At 29.8% G+C, this 22,795-nt stretch overlaps 2 protein-coding genes across 3 annotated transcripts; both read right to left on the bottom strand.

Annotated features, from left to right (window-relative positions):
* Positions 1–412: 412 nt before the first annotated feature.
* Positions 413–11,383, bottom strand: LOC140675833 (uncharacterized). 2 transcript variants are annotated; one of them, XM_072910446.1, is made up of 6 exons: positions 10,992–11,383; positions 9,955–10,011; positions 9,725–9,829; positions 7,162–8,060; positions 2,795–2,848; positions 413–2,699 (listed from the first exon to the last, which is right to left on the bottom strand). In XM_072910446.1, the coding sequence occupies exons 1-6, from the start codon at positions 11,074–11,076 to the stop codon at positions 1,845–1,847; spliced, it is 2,055 nt and encodes a 684-aa protein (XP_072766547.1). In that variant the 5' UTR covers positions 11,077–11,383; the 3' UTR covers positions 413–1,844. The 2 variants fall into 2 exon arrangements, with proteins under 2 accessions (XP_072766547.1, XP_072766548.1); XM_072910447.1 differs by lacking the exon at positions 2,795–2,848.
* Positions 11,384–15,298: 3,915 nt separating this feature from the next.
* Positions 15,299–17,845, bottom strand: LOC140675850 (uncharacterized). The gene is made up of 2 exons (XM_072910488.1): positions 17,686–17,845; positions 15,299–16,164 (listed from the first exon to the last, which is right to left on the bottom strand). Exons 1-2 carry the CDS (start codon positions 17,686–17,688, stop codon positions 15,646–15,648), a joined length of 522 nt encoding a protein of 173 aa, XP_072766589.1. The 5' UTR covers positions 17,689–17,845; the 3' UTR covers positions 15,299–15,645.
* Between the last annotated feature and the right edge of the window lie 4,950 nt (positions 17,846–22,795).

Raw genomic sequence — 22,795 nt, 5'->3', positions numbered from 1 at the left:
CCTCTTTATTTATTTATTCATTTATTTATTTATCTATCAATTTATTGATTTATTTACTATTTAATCAAAAAATTAAAATAGAATTTTAACCGAGGAAATGTACAGTAAGAGTGAGGAGCATATTGCGTTCCTGCGCATATTCAACCTTTAAAATAACTAATAGTTATGGGACACCCTGTGTGCTGTGTGTGTGTGTGTGTGTGTGTGTGTGTGTGTGTGTGTGTGCGTGTGTGTGTGTGCGTGTGTGTGTGTGTGTGTATAATGTTGAACAATGACGTTCTTCTCATGTTCGTAGAATACACACAAGAAAGATAAAAGATCATAATCGATAAAAAAAATATCTATACATATAAACTATATGTGCAATTTGCACGCCATTCATTTTTTTATGAGAGGAAATAAATTGAAACTCTTTTTATCTCTACGCAAAAACTGTATATATGCCGACGCTAAACATTTTCCTATATACAATATGAGACAATAATTTGCAATCTATTTACAAAATTCCTGCACAATTTGATAAAAAATGCACAATGCATATGATGGTATTTTGTAAAAATGACTGTGCTTATAATTTTATCGATCAATAAAATGCTATATGCAATTGTTAATTTTTAATTTAATGAAAAAATTTAGCAACATATTCAATAATTTACTAGGAAAAAATATGTTGGAATTACATTTCAAGATGTAAAAATAAAGATATTTCATAAATCATGATACACCGAAAAGAAATTCTTAAATAATTTTGAGTTTAAAAAAAAAACTCTCCAAACTTTTCAGATTGTTAACTGTCGGTTACTGTTATATTGTCAACAACTCTAGTATTGGCAACATAACAATAATATGATTAATCATGCTTAGTTATCTGGGTCAATATGATGACCAAAATAATAAAAATAATTCGTGATTCGCGGCCTGATAATCCCAATTTCAACTACTAAAAAAATCACGAATAAATACACGTCGGCATACACATGATTATCAATTGTTTTTGGCAAAAAGATTCAACATTTAAATCGCAATGTCGCTTGATTTATATCTCACCGAGATATAAAACGCAAACTCTTATATCTGTCTCTTACTCTTACATCTTGAAGAGCATCTAGAAATAAAATAATCGCAGGCCTGATGATTATTGTGAGATAGTCATAATGCGTATAACTAAGAGAAAAGGATTGACGGAATGTTTTACGATACAAGCGGTATAAGAAATACACAACAAACGGTACATTGTGTAGGAAATTCTGTGTAGAAATTTTACGCGATGTCGCGATATTATTAATTATTCAATGTTCAGCTTCTCCTGTCTATTTATCTTATACGTTAAAAATTTAGCAAATAAACAATAGTGGAATACATACATCTGTTCCTTCTCTTCATGGAGTAAGAGTTCAGATATACGTCTAGATAGGCAATCGTATGATGGATCGTTTGGAAATCCTTTCTCGATATTCTACAGCATTTGACATACTCGTGATTTGATGCTGAAAACTTCGTGTATATCGCGCACGAAAGCGGAAGATTATCGCGTATTGGAGGCTCGTGCTGGGAGCATTATCCAAGCCATTTCAGATTTTTTTTTTTGCGATTGATTGCGCAAAATACTCACATTTTCTATAGCGATGAATGACGAAAACAAGAGCCCTTCTCTCTCTCTCCCCCCCCCCCCTCCCCTTTTGATAGGCTGTGGACGCGACATCGACTGTGGCAGCAACGACTAGGGTGACGACAACGACATGGCCGACGACGAAGAAAGAGAGGGTGGTGTCGCGAAGGAAAGGAGGTAGACAAACGATGCCCGCGACGCACAGTCCTCAGCCCGGGGTGGGTGGGGTCTTGTGTCAGTGAATATTGAAATTGTACTGTTTACGGTTGGACGAGATACGAAGCCACCGGCTGACCGCCAATGGTTCCGGATGACAGTTCGACCAGGAGATATCGCCAAAGTGCGGATATGGCGACGATGTAGTCGTCGCCTCGACCTGGATCGATGCAGACGTCGAGTAGTCCTGCGACGATTGACACGACAGTTGCTCGTGGTGCGATTTGCCGTGCCTTTTCTGCTGTCGCGATGATATCGGATTCGTATGATTTAGTCTCTTGCCGTTAATTTGACTTGCATGCTGTTGCTCCAGCTGTTCCACCGGCTCGAATAAGTTCAAGCTTGGCATAGAGGCCTGTATTTGCTGATAGTTCCTGACTGAAATGGGCGACTGTGACGAATGACTATTCGGTCGTGATTGTATCTGCATCACTAGCTGTGACTTGGCGTCCTTGGTTGCGGTATAAATGGGAGAGTACATAGATATAGTCTCGGCATCGATGTCCACGGGTGTCTCGCCTTCAAGCACTGTCGCGACCACCGTGGGCGGCTGCACGCAAGTAGTTGGCAGTGGCATCGATATAACCGGTGTCGCGGCAGGCGTCGTAGTGCTCGGTATTAGAGTGGCCACTCCTGGCGATCCTTCGTTGTTCGCGCCCGGTAGCGGGGACAGCGACGGCAGCATCACAGATATCGGTCCCATCATTGATTCCGATTGTTGCTGCAACGCACTGCCACTGCCACCGCCACCGCCACCACCGCCACCGTTGCCGCTGCTGCCGCTGTTGTCAGTTGCGATGGTGGAGTTGACCACCAGTGTGGACTCTAGACTTCGCAGCTCCTCCGCATTGGCAAAGTCTTCTTCAAGTTTAGTCTAAAAAAAAGAATGGTTGGCGACTCGTAGAGTAAGAATTGTAGATCCCATAAGAGAAGGTGGCGTTTAAATGCCCAAAAGAAACCATGCCTTACAGGTTTAGTGGAGCCATGCGGGGACCGCAGACACCGATAAAGCAAATCAACAGCCTGCAATAACAAAAACAGAAAACAAGTATCAACCGACACCCTCTGTCTGCTTTTAACGCGAAGTAGTTCATTGTCGCGTCTCGATTGGGTCGATCGATCCGTATTTGTTAGCAAAATTGAACAATTTTTCTTCGTTTCTTTGTCTAAATAAACTTACCAAAATGGATAACATTTATCTTTTCAGTGAAAGTATTAAAGAGATTTATATATATAGCTTTATAAATGTTGCAAATTAAAAATATTATATTTTAATTTACCTTTCAAAACGGTTTTGATTTTCTGTTATTCTGTCATTTATTTTAAAAAAACTGTGCTTTGTAAACATTTGTGATATGATTTTTAGTTTAACTTAACAAGAAAATATATATTATTTAATATTATTTTGCTAGAAACTAGAAGTATGCTATCATGAGAGAATATACGCGCACGTGCGTACTTATTATCAGGTAAATTTATATAAATATTAAAAATAATCTGTGAAAATATAAAATCGAAAACACAATATCAAAGTTGTATAATACAAGTTTAAGAAAATCATTATATATAATATTGGATTCATTCCTTTAGAAAGTATGTAGAAACTATATTTTTTTCTAATATTTATCATTTTGTTTAATTTTGAACATGCCTTCTCTTAATTCTGACTCAATAATCATTAAAATTTTTAATATTCTTGAAAAAATAATAAAAGATAACATCTGATACATAATCATTTTTATCTCTACATTTTGCGGACTAAAATCCTAAATGATATATATATATATATATACAGGGTGTCCCATTTTAATTTCTCCAGTCGTATATTTCGAAAAACCAAGCCTGGGAGAGAAAAATGTTTCAGGCAAAAGTTGTATGGTTTCGAGGCGACCATAAGATGATACCATTGGTCTGACTTTGAAGAGTCGCATGAAGGTCACCTCAATTTTTTTAAATGGCACCCCTTATTTTTTGTTACATATTCTTGTAGCTGACTTCGAAAGCTTTCCAAAACACTATGATAAAATGTTTTTTCATTTCAAGAAAAAATGTGTAACTGCTAGTTGCAAATTCAGATTTTTCCTTAAAGATAACTATGTGTTTTCTGTACACAATTGATTTGTCTCATTATTCTATATATAAAAGTATTAGGGTAAGATAATCGAAAAATGAATATTTTACGAGATATCTTGTATTTTATGTCAAAATATTGCAACTTTCAAGTCTCATAAAATACTTAAAAAATACTCAAAAAATAACTCAAAATATACTTAATGAAAAATACTTTATCATAAGTGTTTTGGAAAGCTCTCGAGATAAGCTACAAGAATATGCAATAATATATAGGGTGTCTCATTTAAAAAATTCAAGGTGACCTTTACATGACCTTCAAACAACTATTCAAGGTCAAACCAATGGTACCATCTTATGGCCTCCTCAAAATCGTACAACTTTTGTCTGAAACATTTTTTCGAATTTTCTATATTTTTCGAGATATTTCACTGGAGGAATTAAAATGGGACACCCTGTATATATATGTGTGAGTGTATAAACTGCACGAAGGACGCTTCTGGTCTTTGAGATGCACAATCATTTTTTACTAGTCCTTGTTTATGGGACTCACTTTCAATGATTTTAATATTATTATAATACATAAGACCTAATCCTTAATAATTTAATTTTCAATAGAGTTTAGAGCTGTCGCATTCATTGTTTATACTTAAAAAAGTATTATATTTATAAACACTTAAAAAACCTAAATGAAAAATGTGCTTTCTAGAAATTTCGACAATGTATCATTAAAGATAAAAAGTGAATTCGAGGATGAAAAAGGCATCCGCATTCCAAAAATTTGTTAATCTCAACTTCAGATTAGATTGAAACAATCTAAAATTGAGTTCACAGAAGGAAAGTTTCCGCCTCCAATCTTTATGAGTCAATATAATAAACAACTACTGAACCTCATTAAAAATAAAACATAGACTTAATGTATACAAAAATATTTATTATTTGTTTAAATTTGTTGTTACTTTTTCTGTTTACTTAGAAAACGGTTTTAATATAACTGACAACAAATTTGATTTCTTTTTGCCAGTTATTAAGGATCGAAAGACATTGTGGAGACCTTTGTCGGCTGGAGGTTTGGTTTTCTGCATATTTCAACCAAAATATGCATAAAAAAACATTATAATTATGATATTCGTAGTCAGCATTAATTCTTTGAAGCTAAAACTCGATTTTTTTCGATAAATGATCAAAAAAGAAAAATCATAATTCGATAGACAGCGGTGTGGTTAGTTACGGTTCAAAGTATATGACCATGAGATCATTTTTTATTTATTATAAATTTTTAAAAGCCAAATTGCTCTCTTGGACTTAAAATTGGGCTCTTTAGCACCAATTCTAAATTAATAAAAAATAATGTAGTATCAATTTTAGATTTACAAAAAAAATGTATAAAGATATATTGTTTTTATTCGAAGTGAAATATGCAGAAAACGAATGATCGGTTTTTGCATTGCTAAAAGTATAGAATGTAAATCAGCGAGTGTACAATTTATTATAAATTTTTAACAGTCAAATTACAAAATCCAGCTCTTTAGCACCAATTCTAATAAAATAAGAAATACGTCAAAACAAAGTTCACGGAAAAATATAAATTTTTTAAAACATAGTTTTGACGAATATGATTGTCTATATTTAAAAAGCGCAGAAGGGCGATAGATTATATGGATAACACCGTGAGACATGACAAGAAAAGACAATAATGTCGTCTTTGTTTCTCTTGCAATGCAATGGTGTTTATGCATATACAGAGTGTTTGATAACTAATAAGCCAACGCTCGTGAGTGGGTAGAGTAAACTAAACAAAAAAGTATTAAGTCATTTTGCGATTTTCATAATAATTATTAAAATATTAATTAAAAACGCTTAGCGAACAATATTATACATATCTACAAGATGTCCGGTAATAATCGCCCCAACTCTCTAGGACAGGTAGAGCAGGTAAAACTGAACATAAAAGTCCTGTATCATTTTGCGATTAGCGCAATAATTATTAAACTATTAATTAAAAACGCTCAGGATATGCTGAACGTTATATGCGGTGCGCGTTCATGAGCGTTTTTAATTAATATTTTAATAAATATTGCGAAAATCGGAAAATGATACAGGACTTTTATGTTCAGTTTGACCTGCTCTATCAGCCCTAGAGAGATGGGGCGATTATTACCGGACATCTTGTACATATGTATAATATTGTTCGCTAAGCGTTTTTAATTAATATTTTAATAATTATTGCGAAAATCGCAAAATGACCTAAAACTTTTTTGTTCAATTCACTGTATTCTATCCGTTCACGAGCGTTGGCTCGTTAGTTATGAGACACCCTGTATATTAACATACATCTAATGAAAGTTTATTTCTTAATGTTATAGCTATAACGCCGGAGTTTGCCCGTCATTCCTTTCGATCCTCTCAAGCAATTTATGATACTTTTTAGTATCGTGACAAAACATTATCTCCATTTCAGAAAAAAAAAATATAAAAAATAAAATATTATCTATATGTAACACTTATGTTTATCACATCATTTTCTCCATTTCAAATTTTCAAATTAAATGTAAAAAAATAGAACAATAATTGAAAGTGATATCTAAAAAATCAGAAGTTTCCCTATAGTTCAAAGTGCAAATAATTTAAGATTTTATCTTGCAAAATATATGTCAAAATAAAAGTAATCCATCAGATGTTACTCTTTATAAATATTTATTAAATAATTTAAGCTAGTTGACTTGACCTACTAATAAGTAGAACAAATCTATTTTTTGTTCAAAAAATACTTCTACATTACTTTCTTTAAACCTATTTTTGAATGTTTGACATTTATAAGAGTATGCAGAAATGAAAGTTTTTTTCAAGCGAAATACAATATAAGAGAACCAACATCATGCACAATGTCTCAAACTTATTGAAAGCTACAATAATTTTGACAGAAAAGTAAAAAAAAGCCACATATTTTTATCGCCTGCATCTTCAAATGCGTTGAGAGTAATAACATTCAACACAAAAGAAAAACTATATTTATACACAGATTCGCCTCAACCACATTGATCAAATTGAAACTTTCATTTCGTCGGCTGCGTTAGCAATCTTATTCTTAACAAAGATTGCTCGCGCAGAGAAGATTGATCATAATAACACGGCGTGGCGAATGAAGAAAAGTCACACCGAGGACACTACAGAAACAAGATAATCATGGGGAGAGAAATGTGTATAAGAGAAAGTCTTAAATACAAAATATTGCGAGGGAAGAAAAAAAAGCACGGTTCGCTTACCTTTGGCAGTGGATATGTGTCTGGCAGCGATAGTACAGGCGGCGAACTCGGCGCTTCCGGCTCAGCAATAGATATTGGGGTGTTGGGAGTAAAGGGGGTGTTCAGGCTAGATGCCGCGACGGCGGCAGCGACGGTAGCGGTCGAAGATACGGTGACGGTGCCAGAGACCGTCATCTTCGTCGTTTGCCGGCTGCTGCCGCTGTTCGGCTGCTCCTTTGCAGCTCGATGCTCCGCGAGGAGCTTGTCGAAAGTCTTGCTGCGACCAAGAACCGTTCGGCGCAGCGAGACGGTGTGAGCCTTGCATGTGAGAGACCTGGTGCAGGGCTTGCCGGTCTCCTCGTTCCAGACACCGCAGTGTCGATCGGGATCGTATTCGCGATCTTTGAGCAGCGAGCGGTCCGTTTTGAGTCTCTTCCGGCGAGGTTGACCACCACCACCACTACCTCCAGCACCAGCACCACCAGCAGCAGCACCACCACCGACACCGCCACCGCTGCCGCTGCCGCTGCCACCGCCGCTGCTGCTGCTGCTGCTGCTGCCGCCGGTACCGGGACTTTTTCCTGGACTGCTACCGCTGGTTGTTGACACACCGACGAGATTCGATGGGCCAGCCACGTTAGGAGAGGTAGTTTGCACTGAGATCGACTCGAGGGGTGATCGGGGCGATGAGGAGATCGGCAGCGAGCCACTCGCAGACAAATTCGCTTGGTCCGCAGTACGCTTGACGATCGTATGGTTCAGCTTGGTGCCGCCAGCAGTAGGAATCGAAGATGAAGGAGTTGGTAGTTGGATAGTTTTCTTCAGTTTGGACACCTTACAGAAGGGGGTTTTCACAGACGATTTCACGATCGGATTCGGAGGAGGCGGAAAACTCGCCGTGCCAGAAGGATGGCGACACTCTGTGGCAAAATAAAAGGTATAAAAGGTATGTGTTTACAATTCTTATACCTGCAAATACATATATAAGCCGCTAATGAAATGCGAGCTGAGAATTTTTGTAATTTGATGAACTATACACGCAAAGTAGCATAAATAAAAAATTATTGTATACATAGATTTTAAACAATATAACTTTATTTTTGTTTAATTTATATTTTCATCTAATATTATGTATATTAAATTTTAGAAATTCATTAAAATTATAAATATATAAGTTGATAGATATTTTATGTTAATGCTTTAGAAATAGATAAAAATGTACTTTTTTTATTTTAAATTACGTTTTATAACTTTAAATTTTACTACATTGCTATTAATTGCTTGTATATATATGTGTGTATATGTATATATATGTATATATACATATATAACTAATGTAAAATATATATCAATTTATGTATTTTACATATCTATAATACTACAATAATAATTACATATCTAATTTTATTAATACAGATATCTCTTAATATATATAAGATGTACCGTAAAAAAATCTTAGTGATTTATTATTATTATTAATTTGTGATTGTAGTAGAATGTATAATATATACATATATATATATATATATATATATATATATAATTAAAATAATTAAAATTGATATATATATATATATATATATATATATCAATTTTAATTATTTAATAGAGAAAAACATCAAACAATTTGACTCTTATTTTGAGATAAAATATATATATAACATTCTATTACAATCACAAATTAATAATAATAATAATAAATAACTAAGATTTTTTTACTGTAATACATCTTATAATTATTAAGAGATATCTGTATTAATAAAATTAAATATTTAATTATTATTGTAGTATTATAGATATGTAAAATATATGAATTGATAGATATTTTATATTAATACTTTAGAAATAGATAAAATATACTTTTCTATTTTAAATTACATTTTATAACTTTATATTTATATTACTAACATACCATTAATTACTTATATATTTATATATATATATAGAATATATATATATATATATTTTATTAGAATCACAAATTAAGAGTCAAATTGTTTAATATTTATCTCTATTAAACAATTAAGATTCTTTACTGTAATACATTTTATAGTTATTCAGAGACATCTATATTTCTGTATTTCTCTTTTGCAGAAACATAATTATAAATATTACAAATTCATACAATTATATCATATTAAAGAAGAACTGAATCAGTTATGGCAAAAATTATTAATAAATCTAATACATTTCGAATTAATATAATAAAAATTAATTATTAATTTATATTTATAAAGGCTAAAGTGCTTTGCGCAAAATCAAATTCAGAAATTTGATATTGCACAAAGCACTTTTAGCCTTTTAAAATATAAATTAATAATTAATTTGTCAGTTACAAATTTTGGGATATAATTTAATCTCCAAATCATAAATATTATCTTGTATCAAACTAATTTTTTTATAGTGATTGTTTACAAAAATTCATGAATATAAAAATTTTATATTTTAAAAGTTTGAAAGTATTTTGCACAATGTTAAATTCATGAACGCCCAAAATATAGCAGATTTATTAACTTTTGATGTAGATGATTCATTCAATTCTTCCTTAAACTGATATAACAATCAATGAAGTGAAAATACGTACCCATATGTTGAATAAAGGCTTGTGGTTTCACTATCGCATTGCATATTTCACATACCACTCCATAAAAATCATCTCTTTCTGGGCAGAAGCCATATAAATCAATATCTAAAGAAACATTTCATTAAATTAATATTGGTAAATATATAAGATTGAAAAAACACAAACTATATTATATACATATATATATATATTATTTTAAGAAAACAATATTAGAATAAGTCAACAATTACCTTCTGAAGAAAGACGTGTAACTGAGCTTGACGGCTGGACTTCAGTTTCTTCATCACCTAAAATATGCATATATTTTTATAATAGCATATTAATCAACATAAAATTTATCTGTACACTCTAAAAGAAAGAACACAATAAGATCTTTATTTTTTAAATATTTTATATGATATAAAATATATATTTCATTATGCAACAAATTAAAGATATTTCTTTATTTATTGTAATCATGTTGCAAAGTGAAAAGATTTGTTGCACAAAGATAGAGAGATTTATACTTTAATATGGATTAATTCAAATATTCATGTACTAATATTGTTTATCATATATATTGTCTATACATAAAATATCTATTAAGAAATCGCATACAATATATATGTTCCATTTCCTATTATAATTATATGTATATATATATGACAATTATATGTATATTCATATACACATACATGTGTGTATATATATATATATATATATATATATATATATATATGTATCTATATAAAATATTTAATCATAATCTGACATTTTTTTAGACTAATTCTAACCCAACATTTGAACAGAAATGTGAAATAAAGAACACAATTTTGTGATAAGTTTTATATTTTTATTTACATCTCGCATACATGCACAATTGTGGCTGCTGGAGGATTCATTATTAAATCTGCGAAAAAAATGCCATTTTTTTTTTTTTTTTTTTTTAATAGCAGTATCTCTCGTCCAGAGACGTCTATTGAATCTATTCAATATAATTATATTCTCATCAGCGGATTATCATCACGCTCACTCTCGCAAATTACATAAATTATCAGTCCTGAAAAATCATTCGCGTAGATTTACGTTGACAGCGGGGGGCGCGACACGCATCGAGAAAAAAAAAACGGCGTGCCCGTCGCGTTACGTCCCCCGATGTCGTTGACAAAGGAGCGTCGAAGTGAGGTTAGGGTACACGCGCCTCCGACGCCCGTCGCCGTTGACGTAAAGCATGACCGCGGGCGTACGGGCGCGGGCGTCAGAGGATGGACAGATTGAGCGCACTTACTCAGCGGCTTGTCCCGTCCGATTCTTTCGATCCAGCTGGACCAGGGCTGGCCGTGAAAGAATGTTGGGCTGTCACTTCTCGACATTGCCAATGGCGCTCGCGTTCCGAATGAAACACGGCGCGGTCCACGCGTAAGTAGTACGTACGTAAAGCGTGGTGAGAAGCGTTTTTTTTTCTCTTTTTTTTTTTTAAACTAACATATCGCGCATGATGCTATCCGTCATCACGCGATCAAGATGTTTCTTGTCGTGGCCGCGTTTCCGCGTGGCTTTCTCTCTTCAGCACCAAATAACACATATATACATGTTATATATATACACTCACACACGTTTCTGCTCAACGCACGCACAGACGCACACTGCACGCACAGCGAGCACTGGCAGCGACGCGATAGTATTGGCTGACCGTGGCCTGACGTCACAAGCACGTCATTACATGCGCGAATATTAGCCAACGACGACGAGCATATACGGCGCTGCGCGTGGTGTTTATTAGTGTGCCGACGTCTTTTGCATAGTGAATCGCGCGTGTTGTACGTCTCTCCAGCGTTTTAGCCCGCTGTCATTCACATGCATGACTTCATTGATAAATTTGTGTTGAGTGAAAATCACGTGATGTCTTGCGTAAACTGTCGATAAATTAATTTACTTTCTCTTTATGGAAGAGAATCAAATATATTGTTATATATGTTATTAAATATATAATTACATTCATGTATATAATAATATATGTAATATTTAATATTTTAATTATATATATATATATATATATATATATATATTTATTATTTTGAATTACGCTAAGAAATATATCTTTAAAATTAATTATTATTTTTTCTCGCAAATCTTTCGCTTTAAGAAAATACATTATATATAGTATTTTTAAAATAATAAATTATTTCGTATTACCTTTTAGTCTCAGTAAACACAAATTCCCAGTAATTTATCATTTATGATAATGTGTACAAATATTTATATAGTGCGAGAACGTACGTGCATATTTTACATACATATCTCTCTCTCTCTCTCTCTCTCTCTCTCTCTCTCTCTCTCTCTCTCTCTCTCTCTCTCTCTCTCTCTCTCTCTCTCTCTCTCTCTCTCCCTCTCTCTCTCTCTCCCCTCTCTCCCTCTCTCTCTCTCTCTCTCTCTCTCTCTCTCTCTCTCTCTCTCTCTGCGCGCGCGTGCGTATGTGTCCAGTAAACAAAAAAATCATATTACTTTAATGTTATTATAACAATATTCACTAAAAATAAACTAACGACATACGGTATGATTTTTTAATTGCACTTTTGTTATTTAATTTATTACGTCCTGTCTAGCGAGGTACACTTTGTGTGTTCAAATCATAAGATGACGTTTAACGTATATAGTATATGTATATGTATATAGTTAGCCAGGTATATAGTTTTAATGTTGTATACAATATTACATTATAAACATACTTAACACAGATTAAGATAAGGTTTTGATAATATTAAAATAATATTAAAATAACAAATCCTATGTAATAAAATTAATATTATATTTATGTTTTTTTAACTTTGTAATAATGTTTTCCATAAAAAAAAATTAATAATAACTCTATAAACAAAAAATCATTAATGTAATGTTATTACAATGATATAAGTTCAATATAATGTTTCTCAGGATATTCTTTTCTAAATAAAGAATAAATAATGCAATATGTGATTAAATAAAAAAATAATATAAAAAATAATTTTAATAATAATTAAATTTAATTAACAAAAATTCAAGCTAAGTGAGTTTTTGTTTTTGAATTAAATTACATTTATATCAATCATGAAATCAATCTTTTGTTTTAAATTGATGCAACAATTACTAAACTTTTAATTGTAAAAGTTTCAGGATTTACTGTTGGTGATAAAATTTGAAAACAGGAAAATTTAAAAGATAATATAGGTATCACATAGTATAATGAGTGGAAGATCATCTAATGTTAATATTCAATGTTAAAAATAATTATATTGTATAAATATTAAATAACATATTGCATAATATAAATATTAAATAATATTACATAGACATTAAAAACATTATTCAAAAAATATTTAAAATAATATTTCTTAAGGGTTGACAGAAAGCACTGTGGAGACTCCTGTCGACCTGTTATGAACTATAGTTTCGAAATATTATTACAGCCAAACTATAAAGAGAATCATAATAAAATCGTGATATTCGTAATCAGTATGAGATTGTCTGTATATTAAGTTGCTACAGAGCGAATTTGTTGGAAAAAAGATCAAAATAAAATTTCAAGCAACGTGTAGCTAGACGCGGGTCAGGTGCAGTTAGGTACAAGTCCGCGTATTTCATTTATTATAAATTTTTCAAAGCCAAAATAAAAATTCAGGCTCTGTAGCGACTTGCATTATAATATAAAGAATATTTAAAAAAGTTTCATGAAGAAATATCACTTCTCTATGAGCTAAATACTATCGATATGGATATCGCTATATGCACCTAAATACAGCTAATGGATCAATGTTGGTAACACCGCTTGATAAGGAGAAACAATAACGTGGTCTTTGTTTCTCTTGAAATACAATGATATTTGTGTGTGTACACTGTGTATAGACATTTATCAAGCTCCGTAAAGTTAGCCGAACCACTTTAATTTTTTTATAATTAAAATTAACTAATCGTTTGAAAATCGTTTGGAGATTATTGGAAGTTTAATTAAAACGTTTGGAGGTTCATCGTTTTTTTTAAATTAAATAATTAAAATTTCGATGTAAAGTTAGCCGAACATTTTTATTTTTCGTCCAATCGAGTTAAACAAGAGTTTATTCGATGCAGAATAGTTAGGTGGTCACGAATAAATTCCTTAAACGTTTGTAGGTCCATAATTTATCCGAAAAATAAAAAAAATTATGTGTGGTAAAATTCCAAATTCTTTTAAGGCTGATTCACATTTTGGCAGAAAAGCAGGTAAATGTGAAGATGAGCGGTCCTCCTCACCGATTTTATTGAAAATTTGTTTAGTAATAGATTTTGGCTCGAAACGAACGAATCTGGCATATCATATATCATATATCATATATCAATACATTGAATACGATTTCTTAATGTTGGTGACAATGACGCTGGAATTTTCTTATCATTCTTGTCAACCCTTTAACATTTTATAAATATATAATAGATAAGATCTGTAATAATAATTATATGTTGTAATAATAATGATAAATGTTTATAAAATGCACAATCAATATTTCAAAATATTTATTTCTCTAACGCAGTATCACATTTAAACACATCCTTTTCAAAAGATGATGTTTACATAAGAGATCCATAGAATGTTAAAATATATTGTAACATCTTATTATGGATCTCTTGTAAACATCTGTGTGTTGTTAGAGTTTACATTTCTTGTTTATATACTGGATTTATACTGGATATATAGATACATACAAGTGTATATATATATATATATATATATATATATATATATATATATTTAATATTATATATATTATATAATATTGTTTTTATAATATTTCAAATTTGCGTATCTCGGAACCAAAAGACAGCGTTACAAAATTCTAAGTTCGTATTTTACTTCGAAATGTACCCCTTATCACATGAAATGAAAATTAAAATGATCACAGTTATACATATACATATATATATATTTAGAATTATTCTGTATATGTGCGTGCATGTAATACATGTATGTATGTACGTGTAAATAAAATAGTACTCTTTTATAAAGTAACAATATATTTTTCTTTTCTTTCTTATTGTAGGATACAATAGTGCATTTTATTCAGAATTGTAAGTCACAGGTCACACTTTTTTTACTTTGTTTTTATGGTAACATATGTATGTATTGTCGCAATTTTAAAAAATCTACAAAAATTTATATATATATCTTGACATCTTTAATAAAATAATCATATACAATAAAAATTAAGAAATAAGTTTTTAATATTTTTTTTATTAATTTTATTCTATTATTAAAATATCGATAGGATGAAAATGATCCATATGTGAGAGACTAATAAGTCAAAGAAAAATTTTAAAAATAACTACAAAGTAAATAGAATAAATGTTAGTTATTAATACATTATTTTATCTAAACGATTCAGAACAATAGGAATATATGTATATTTTAAAATTTATCTTTTTTGAAATTATTAATTTTTAAAGTTATAATTATAAGATACATATATATATATATATATATATATATATATATATATATATATATACACACACACACATATGCATATATGTACTTATGTATATGTTTATATATTATATATATATATATATATATGTAAATGTTATTTTCTATTTTTTTTATATAAAAATTTACTGACTAATTATACTGACTTATTTATTAAATAATACATATTATAAAAACATGCTAATTATATGAACTTATGCAATCACAACATTTATTCAATTTTTCATCATCAAGAAACTGGATTGATATAATAATTTTGATTAATGATTCTTTGAAAACCGTGAATTCGCATCTCTCTAAAGAGTCTACTTTGACTAGGAATAACCACTGTCGTCAGTGGCCATAAATATCAATGATCGCGTTTTTATTCTCTAGTGCTAAACATAAATGCTCAATTTTACAGTCTTGTTCGATATATGTTCAATTTTAGAATTCATGATCCGCTTTCTTAACCAGCGAAGAACGATATTGGATTCGGTTGCAACTGGACAGGTTGGGCGCTGTTATTCACATCACCGCGATGGGCCTGGATCGCCTGCCAGTTGATATACCAGAAGGGTTGCTTGTCTCTCGGCCAGGTTTTGATCCTATTCACCAAATCGACATCGCCATGAGCGTCCACAGGTAAATCAAGTGGGATTGTTGTTGTGGTCGTGCTCAAAGCTGGTGCAGCTGCAGCTGCAACCGTAGCACCACCGATTCGATTTCCGAGCAAGTCTGTTCCAACTGCCTGAATCCCTTGGCCTCCTTGACTCGCTGGACTCGTTTGACTTACTGAATTCGTTTGATTCACTGGACCCACTTGATTTGCTGGGTTCGTCTGCGCTGTTTGCTGCTCCGCCGCTATTCTCTCATCGATATATTGAGGTAGAACTTGAGGCAGACGATTGTTGTTATTGCCAGCATGCCATGGTCGTTGCGATTGCACTGAGCAAAACACAATGCTGAGAAGTACGACGTACTTTAGCTACAACAGAGAACAATACAATTTAGAAGAATAAAGAAATTTATGAATGTTTCAATTATATTATTTAATAAAAAAATAGGTATAAAAAATAAGTGATGATAAAAGCCTCAATTAGACCCAATTGTATTTGTTTTTGTTTTAAATTTATAGTCTTACTAGTAACATTAATCAATGTATTATAAATTATTTACTTAACAAACTCAGATATGATAATGATGTAGTAATGATAATCTCTATTAGATAATATTACGAACTTGATAAACAATAATTAAAAAATGACTCAAAGGTTAAATAAGATACCAACAATTTCTTTAAAAGAGAGCGATTAAGATCCAAACACGAATGGTTATGCGTCAGTTTCGCAGAAATTAAATTTTTCTGCAAAACTGATTGGTGCATAGGGCACGAATTTTTCTACTTGGGGTATCGCTCTCTTTCAAAGTAGTTGTTTGTAAACATTAAAAGAGTCTTATCAATCTCAATAATTTATTAAATAAAATAACTTGTCTCTTCAAATAATATTCGCAGCAAAACATAAAGAGTATATCTTGTACACGGATGGTTGTGAGTGTGAGATAAATTTTGTTTAAGTTCATTTTTTTACTACCTGTGCATTTCCCCTATCAGCACACACGTTTAAAAGATGTTTATAAAAGATTCACAGGATATTAAAATATGTTTTAACATTCTATGGATTTCTTAAAAACATCTTTTGAACATATGTGCTGTTAGGGTCAGTACAACTACCAATTTTATACATATACATTTTATACATGTATGTTGTGTCTTAGGTAGTCATACTACGTGTCTAAAAATCTTTGCAGTACACGAATGCGTTCTATGAAAAAAATTACAACCAAATATTTAAAAAAAAAATATAATTTTTTACATTCAGATTTAAATTCAAGACGTATAGATCTTAATGGTTATGATATTGAAATAAAAAAAAATTTTTTAATATTTTCTTTAAAAACTTTATCTTTTATATTTACTAACAAGATATAAAAGAAAATCGAATTTACATATTTTAACAAAAGGTTTATTTTGGAGACTTATCATCCTCTAAATATAAAGTTATGAAATCAATGTAAATTAGTCAATATGAAAATATTAGAGTAAAATAAATACTATCAAATAATAATATCCTAAATTAATTCTAATTTAATTTTAATAATAAATGTTATATATATATAATCTTATAAATAATTTTCTTAATTATAAACAAAATTAATTTTTTTGACAATACTTAATAAAAATGGTCATAAATGTTTATTATCTAATTATATAATTATATAATATTTATGTTAGTAATAAATAAATAAATAAATATATTTATATATACATATATATATATATATATATATATATCAAAACAATAATAAATTTAATTATCAAAAAAATGAATAAATCTTTATTCAAAGAAATATCTTTAAAAATATTTTACTAAAATGTTATCTAAAATTATTCAATTAATAGAATATTCATTACACAGAATATAAAATATTGAAAAAATCTATTTACCATGATTGTTGAATGTGTCGAAGTGTCTAATCACCAACTTGGTAAATATATTATAGTTTCACCAGTACTACCTAATTTGGTATCAGAAAACAACGATCGTAATAACGGGTATTCGTACGGTTTCGCCGTTCAAACTTGAAATGCTGGCGTGGCAAGTATTTCTTCTCCTATATAAATCGCTCGATCACTCTGTGTCCCCCACTACGAAGTCGACCAGTCATGCATCTGTTGGGAAACTTCGTTGTAACTTCCCGCTCATCGAATTTACGATTTGCAGGATGCAAGAGTCCTTCCGAGATAACAAATTTCGGATAAGAAAATATTCTCCGAAGGCACGTCTGGGATAAACCAAATTTCGTCGAGAAGATGAACTTGCAATTTGTTGATGATAATTTATGCGATATGATAATGATAATTAAGATGTATCTTATGTTATTGTGAACTCGTTTTATTCACATCTGTAAATTCGAGAATGAGAGAATTTGCTCAATTTAATTTGATATGAGACTAATTTTTACTACGCAAATGCTAAACAGAAAACAAGGGAGAAGATAAAAAAAGTTCTAAAAAATAAAAAATCCTATTTTATATATTCTAGTTTTGCATATTAATAAACATATAAATATATATATATATATATATTATAATATATATATATATATATTAATATAAATATATATATATATATATATAAATATATAAATATAGTAATATAGTGTAACATTTATAAAAAGCTATTAAATTATTTTCACATACATTATTTATATTTATAGATAATTTGTAGACTATTTGTTGTGATAAATTATGCAATTGCATGAAAGACATTTCTTTTATTAATAACATTAATAATACATTTATATATCAATAATGTATTATTAATCCTATTATTACTAAACTAAAAAAAAATATTACATAAAGATTTATGCAATTTTAAATATAAATTAATAACAATTTATGAAATATTATGAAACAAATACACACATATATATATATATATATATATATATATATATATGTATGTGTATATATAAAGCAAGTCATACATATGGAGATCCATATATGTTTACCAAAAGGTGACAAACATATGTGGACAAGAGAGCAGTATACGTGTTTGCAGTTCAAAGGATCGATTTTATTTTAGCATTGCAGAATTCGTAGGTACCTATATTTATAATAATTCGAATAAATAAGGCTCCAATATTTATACATTTTATTTCAAAGATTTTCAAATAATAAATCATCATTGTTAACAAATGCAATAATACAAATGCAATATTAACAAATACAGAATATTGTTCAATTTTTTAGCTATCCTATTTTTTAATATTATACCGTTTAAGAGTTTTAAAGGTTTATAAAGATACATTAACATTTATTTTAATAAACAGCATTAATGTTTTGTGCAACTATTACTATAAGTTTTTTGTTAAGGAAATTTGATTTATTTTTCCGTAGATGAACTGTTCTTCCGCTAATTGTTAATTTAATAATAATCAAGTACAAACATTAATATTATTTCTCAGATGTATTCGAAAAATGATGATTACCATGTTTGAATAGCTGTATATCGGATTGTATATATATATATATATATATATATATATTACGTGTATATATATATATATATATATATATATTACGTGTATATATATATATATATATATATATATATACACGTATATATTATAACGAACGAATAAAACTGCAAAGTCAGCGTTGCCGATGAATTTCATTCTTTCTTGGCTTTGCCAACATATTACGTCTGCATTTATATTTATCACATGTTTCATTGTGGTTTTAAGAAGAAATTACATAAATGAGGTTTTTAATTAAGTTGATAAATCGCTCGGTTTGAATGCACCGATATTGATTCCCTTCGAAAGGATAGAGATATAATTTTTTTGTTTATACATTATCATCTTTATGAAATAATAATACTTATAAAAATCTGCGACTTAGAAACGATCGTTTAATGAGAAATACCAATTAAAAAGTGTTATCTAAAACGATGCCGTAACCTTTCATGAAGACCTTTGGAAATCGTCAATTTTTCCAAATATAATTGTGCATTTTCAGTATGCGCTGACTCTTTATCGATTCTTGCCTCATTAATATTTAAAAGATAAGCCAGAATAAATTTTAAAAAATCGAACGTGCATTTAACAATTTATATAGTAATAAATCTTTTTTTATCATTTATATATAAAATAATGTATAAAAAATCTGGAAGATAAAAATTATTTTATAATGTATCCAAAAAAATTATTAGATTACAAAATTTTAAATAAGATTTCTTATTTTATCTATTAAAAATTTCATTTAATTAGAACACAGAATATGTGTATATATGTATATGGTCCGTTCTTATATTTAAGTTCGTCTTAAGTAAGATCTTCGACTCAGATTTAATTTGTTAAATGAAATTTTTACAATTTAAAACCAAACTTAAAATGATCTTAAATATAAGAATAAACTATGAATATCGGCCATTGAAACTAAATTTTTTCGTGTCTGCTGTTTAGATCATTATCGATATATATATATGTATATACCTTGACATTTATAAAATTTATAAACGACGAAATCTTGTATGAACTTTATGATTTGCAATTATATAGATATATTTTTTAAAAATAGATGTAAAAATATAGATTTTTTAAAAAATAATAACTGTTTGCGCAATTAATTTTTAAATACTACTTCGGCAGAATTATAATAATATAGCGAATAATCTTAGCAGTATATTTGCAAAATTAAATTTAGGAGAAAATTGTTCAATAATTAAGAAATTTCAGTTATTATTCTCTCTATTAGGTTTATTATATAGCTATTATGTTTAAATATATATAATTATAATTGTACATGAAGGAGTCAAATTAATCTACATATTATATACATATATATATATATATATATATATATATATATATATATAATGTATCTAATTAAATATTTAAAAAAATTATATATATATATATTCATATATATATATATAAAATAACATATTAATTATATGTATATGCACATGTGTGTATATATAATATTAATATGTATGTATATGTTTACCTATATCTATTATGTATTATGTATTTACTAGCTTTCCGCGCTTCGCGCGGGCCGCAAAACCTTTATCCAATACTGACCTCGCTAATATTAGTTCTCACACAATTTATAATTCTTCAATTTTCAATACCTCTCTATATAATATTTTTCATAAAAAATTTTAGATTTCACTTAATAAGATATCTTTGATTGCTCATTTCTTCAATCTATTTATACATTTATATTTTTTAATTATAGGAGGTTATGTTTTCGCGAAAAAATGTTTTTCCAGGTTTCTCTGCCAATTAACAATTTTTTTTCAAAAAAACTTCTTTAATTTCTACATTTGTGAACCGATTCTTACGAAATTGGTACCAAAATGTTGCAAATTTTTCAGGAATGGCTGCTATGTGGTTTTTTTTTTAATTTTATTTACTTAATTTTTTTTGTTTACGTCTAATTTATCTACCGTTAACCCGCCATTATTAGCTGTCATACAATTTTTTTAATTTATCAATTTACAAAATTTCTCTGTATATTATATTTTTTGTAAAACATTTTTCACTTCCTTCAATTAGATGTCCTTGATTATGAATTCATCAATCTTAATTTTTACACTTTTGGTTGCTCTAGAAAATGCCACATAAAGTTGACCATGAGCAAATACAGGATTTAACAAATATCATATTATCAAGGTTACGTGGGTAGACAAAACCTAAAAAAAGCACATAGCAGTTTTTTCCGAAAAATTTGCGAAATTTTGATACCAATTTCGTGAAAATTGGTCCATAAATGCGCATGCGCGTGGACGGATGTGTGGGTGCATGCGTGGGTGGGTAAAACCTAAAAAAACCCACATAGCAGCTTTTCCGAAAAATTTCTGAAATTTTGATACCAATTTCTTGAAAATCGGTAGATAAATACTCGCGCGTGTGGACGGGTGCGTGGGTGGATGCGTAGGTGAGATAAAACTTAAAAAAAATCACCTAGTAATCATCTCCTAAAAAATTGCGAAATTTTGATACCAATTTCATGAAAATCGGTCCATAAATGCGCAAGCGCGTGAATGGATGCGTGGGTGGGTGAAACTTAAAAAAAACAACATAACAGCCTTTTCCGAAAAATTTGCAACATTTTGGTACCTATTTCACGAAAATCGGTCCACAAATGTGGAAGGAGTTCGCGATCATACATACAGACAGACAATACTTATATATATAGATAGTAGTATACATATATATATACTACTATAAATACATAATAAATATATTTATATAAATATAGCACTTAAAATAATTTTGATCACAGTGATAACTCACTTGGTATGTATTAGTAACTTAATGTATATTTTTATTTAAAAAATGTTTCCTTTATTTTATATTGTCTGTGACTAAATGTTTTTTCCTTGTACACATATTTTTTCACCGCTTTTTTTTCGACTTCTTAACAGATACTTCCCCTTTATGATAGAGTAATCTAAAAAGTATTTTTAAATGAAACTATATAACATTGCAGTGTTATCTCGAAAAGACGAAAAATAGATTTAACGTATTTTTATTAATTATTATATATTAATATAATTATTAATTATGTTTGTTAATTAATTTTCTGAGAAGAAAACGTAGCTTCAATCATATTTTGAATTATTCGAAATGCCAGCAAGATATCTTTCAAAGAGATTAAGTATGTAAGTCTACATTCTCTTGCGAGTTACTTATATCTTCGTGCTTGCGCATTTATAATCGCACGAGTATTTTTACAGTTTTTCTCTATTCTTGCAAAAAAGAACTGGGATGAAATATTTACTCTTTCTCTCTCGCTTGGCTGTGACGAGATTGGTTGTGTCAAGTAGGTAGAGATTAAAGATTGATGTTAAATGGTTAATGCTATGCGGGCTTATGGAAATACTGTCTGGAACTGGGTTTTTCCCAACCTGTTTAAAACCATCAAGCATGATAAATTGCATAGCCGTAATTCCCGTTAATATGATAAAGCAAAATATCGCTTTTACCGCAGTTTTGTTTTGTTATCGTTGTATATACGACGAAATTACTCGATTACGAGTGTA

The sequence above is a fragment of the Anoplolepis gracilipes genome, unplaced genomic scaffold, assembly GCF_047496725.1.
Source record: "Anoplolepis gracilipes unplaced genomic scaffold, ASM4749672v1 Contig21, whole genome shotgun sequence".
In the NCBI taxonomy this organism is placed as follows: Eukaryota; Metazoa; Arthropoda; class Insecta; order Hymenoptera; family Formicidae; genus Anoplolepis; species Anoplolepis gracilipes.
The sequence above is the reverse complement of the archived record's forward strand: the minus strand, read 5'-3'. Positions and strand labels throughout refer to the sequence as shown.

Excerpts from the sequence above, each read along its gene's own strand:
- LOC140675833 (XM_072910446.1), bottom strand. The coding sequence starts at position 11,076 with ATGTCGAGAAGTGACAGCCCAACATTCTTTCACGGCCAGCCCTGGTCC. Across the intron at positions 10,012-10,991 it reads CGGACGGGACAAGCCGCTGA|GTGATGAAGAAACTGAAGTC; the intron begins GTAAGTGCGCTC and ends TGCATATTTTAG. Across the intron at positions 2,700-2,794 it reads CGCATGGCTCCACTAAACCT|ACTAAACTTGAAGAAGACTT; the intron begins GTAAGGCATGGT and ends TCTTTTTTTTAG.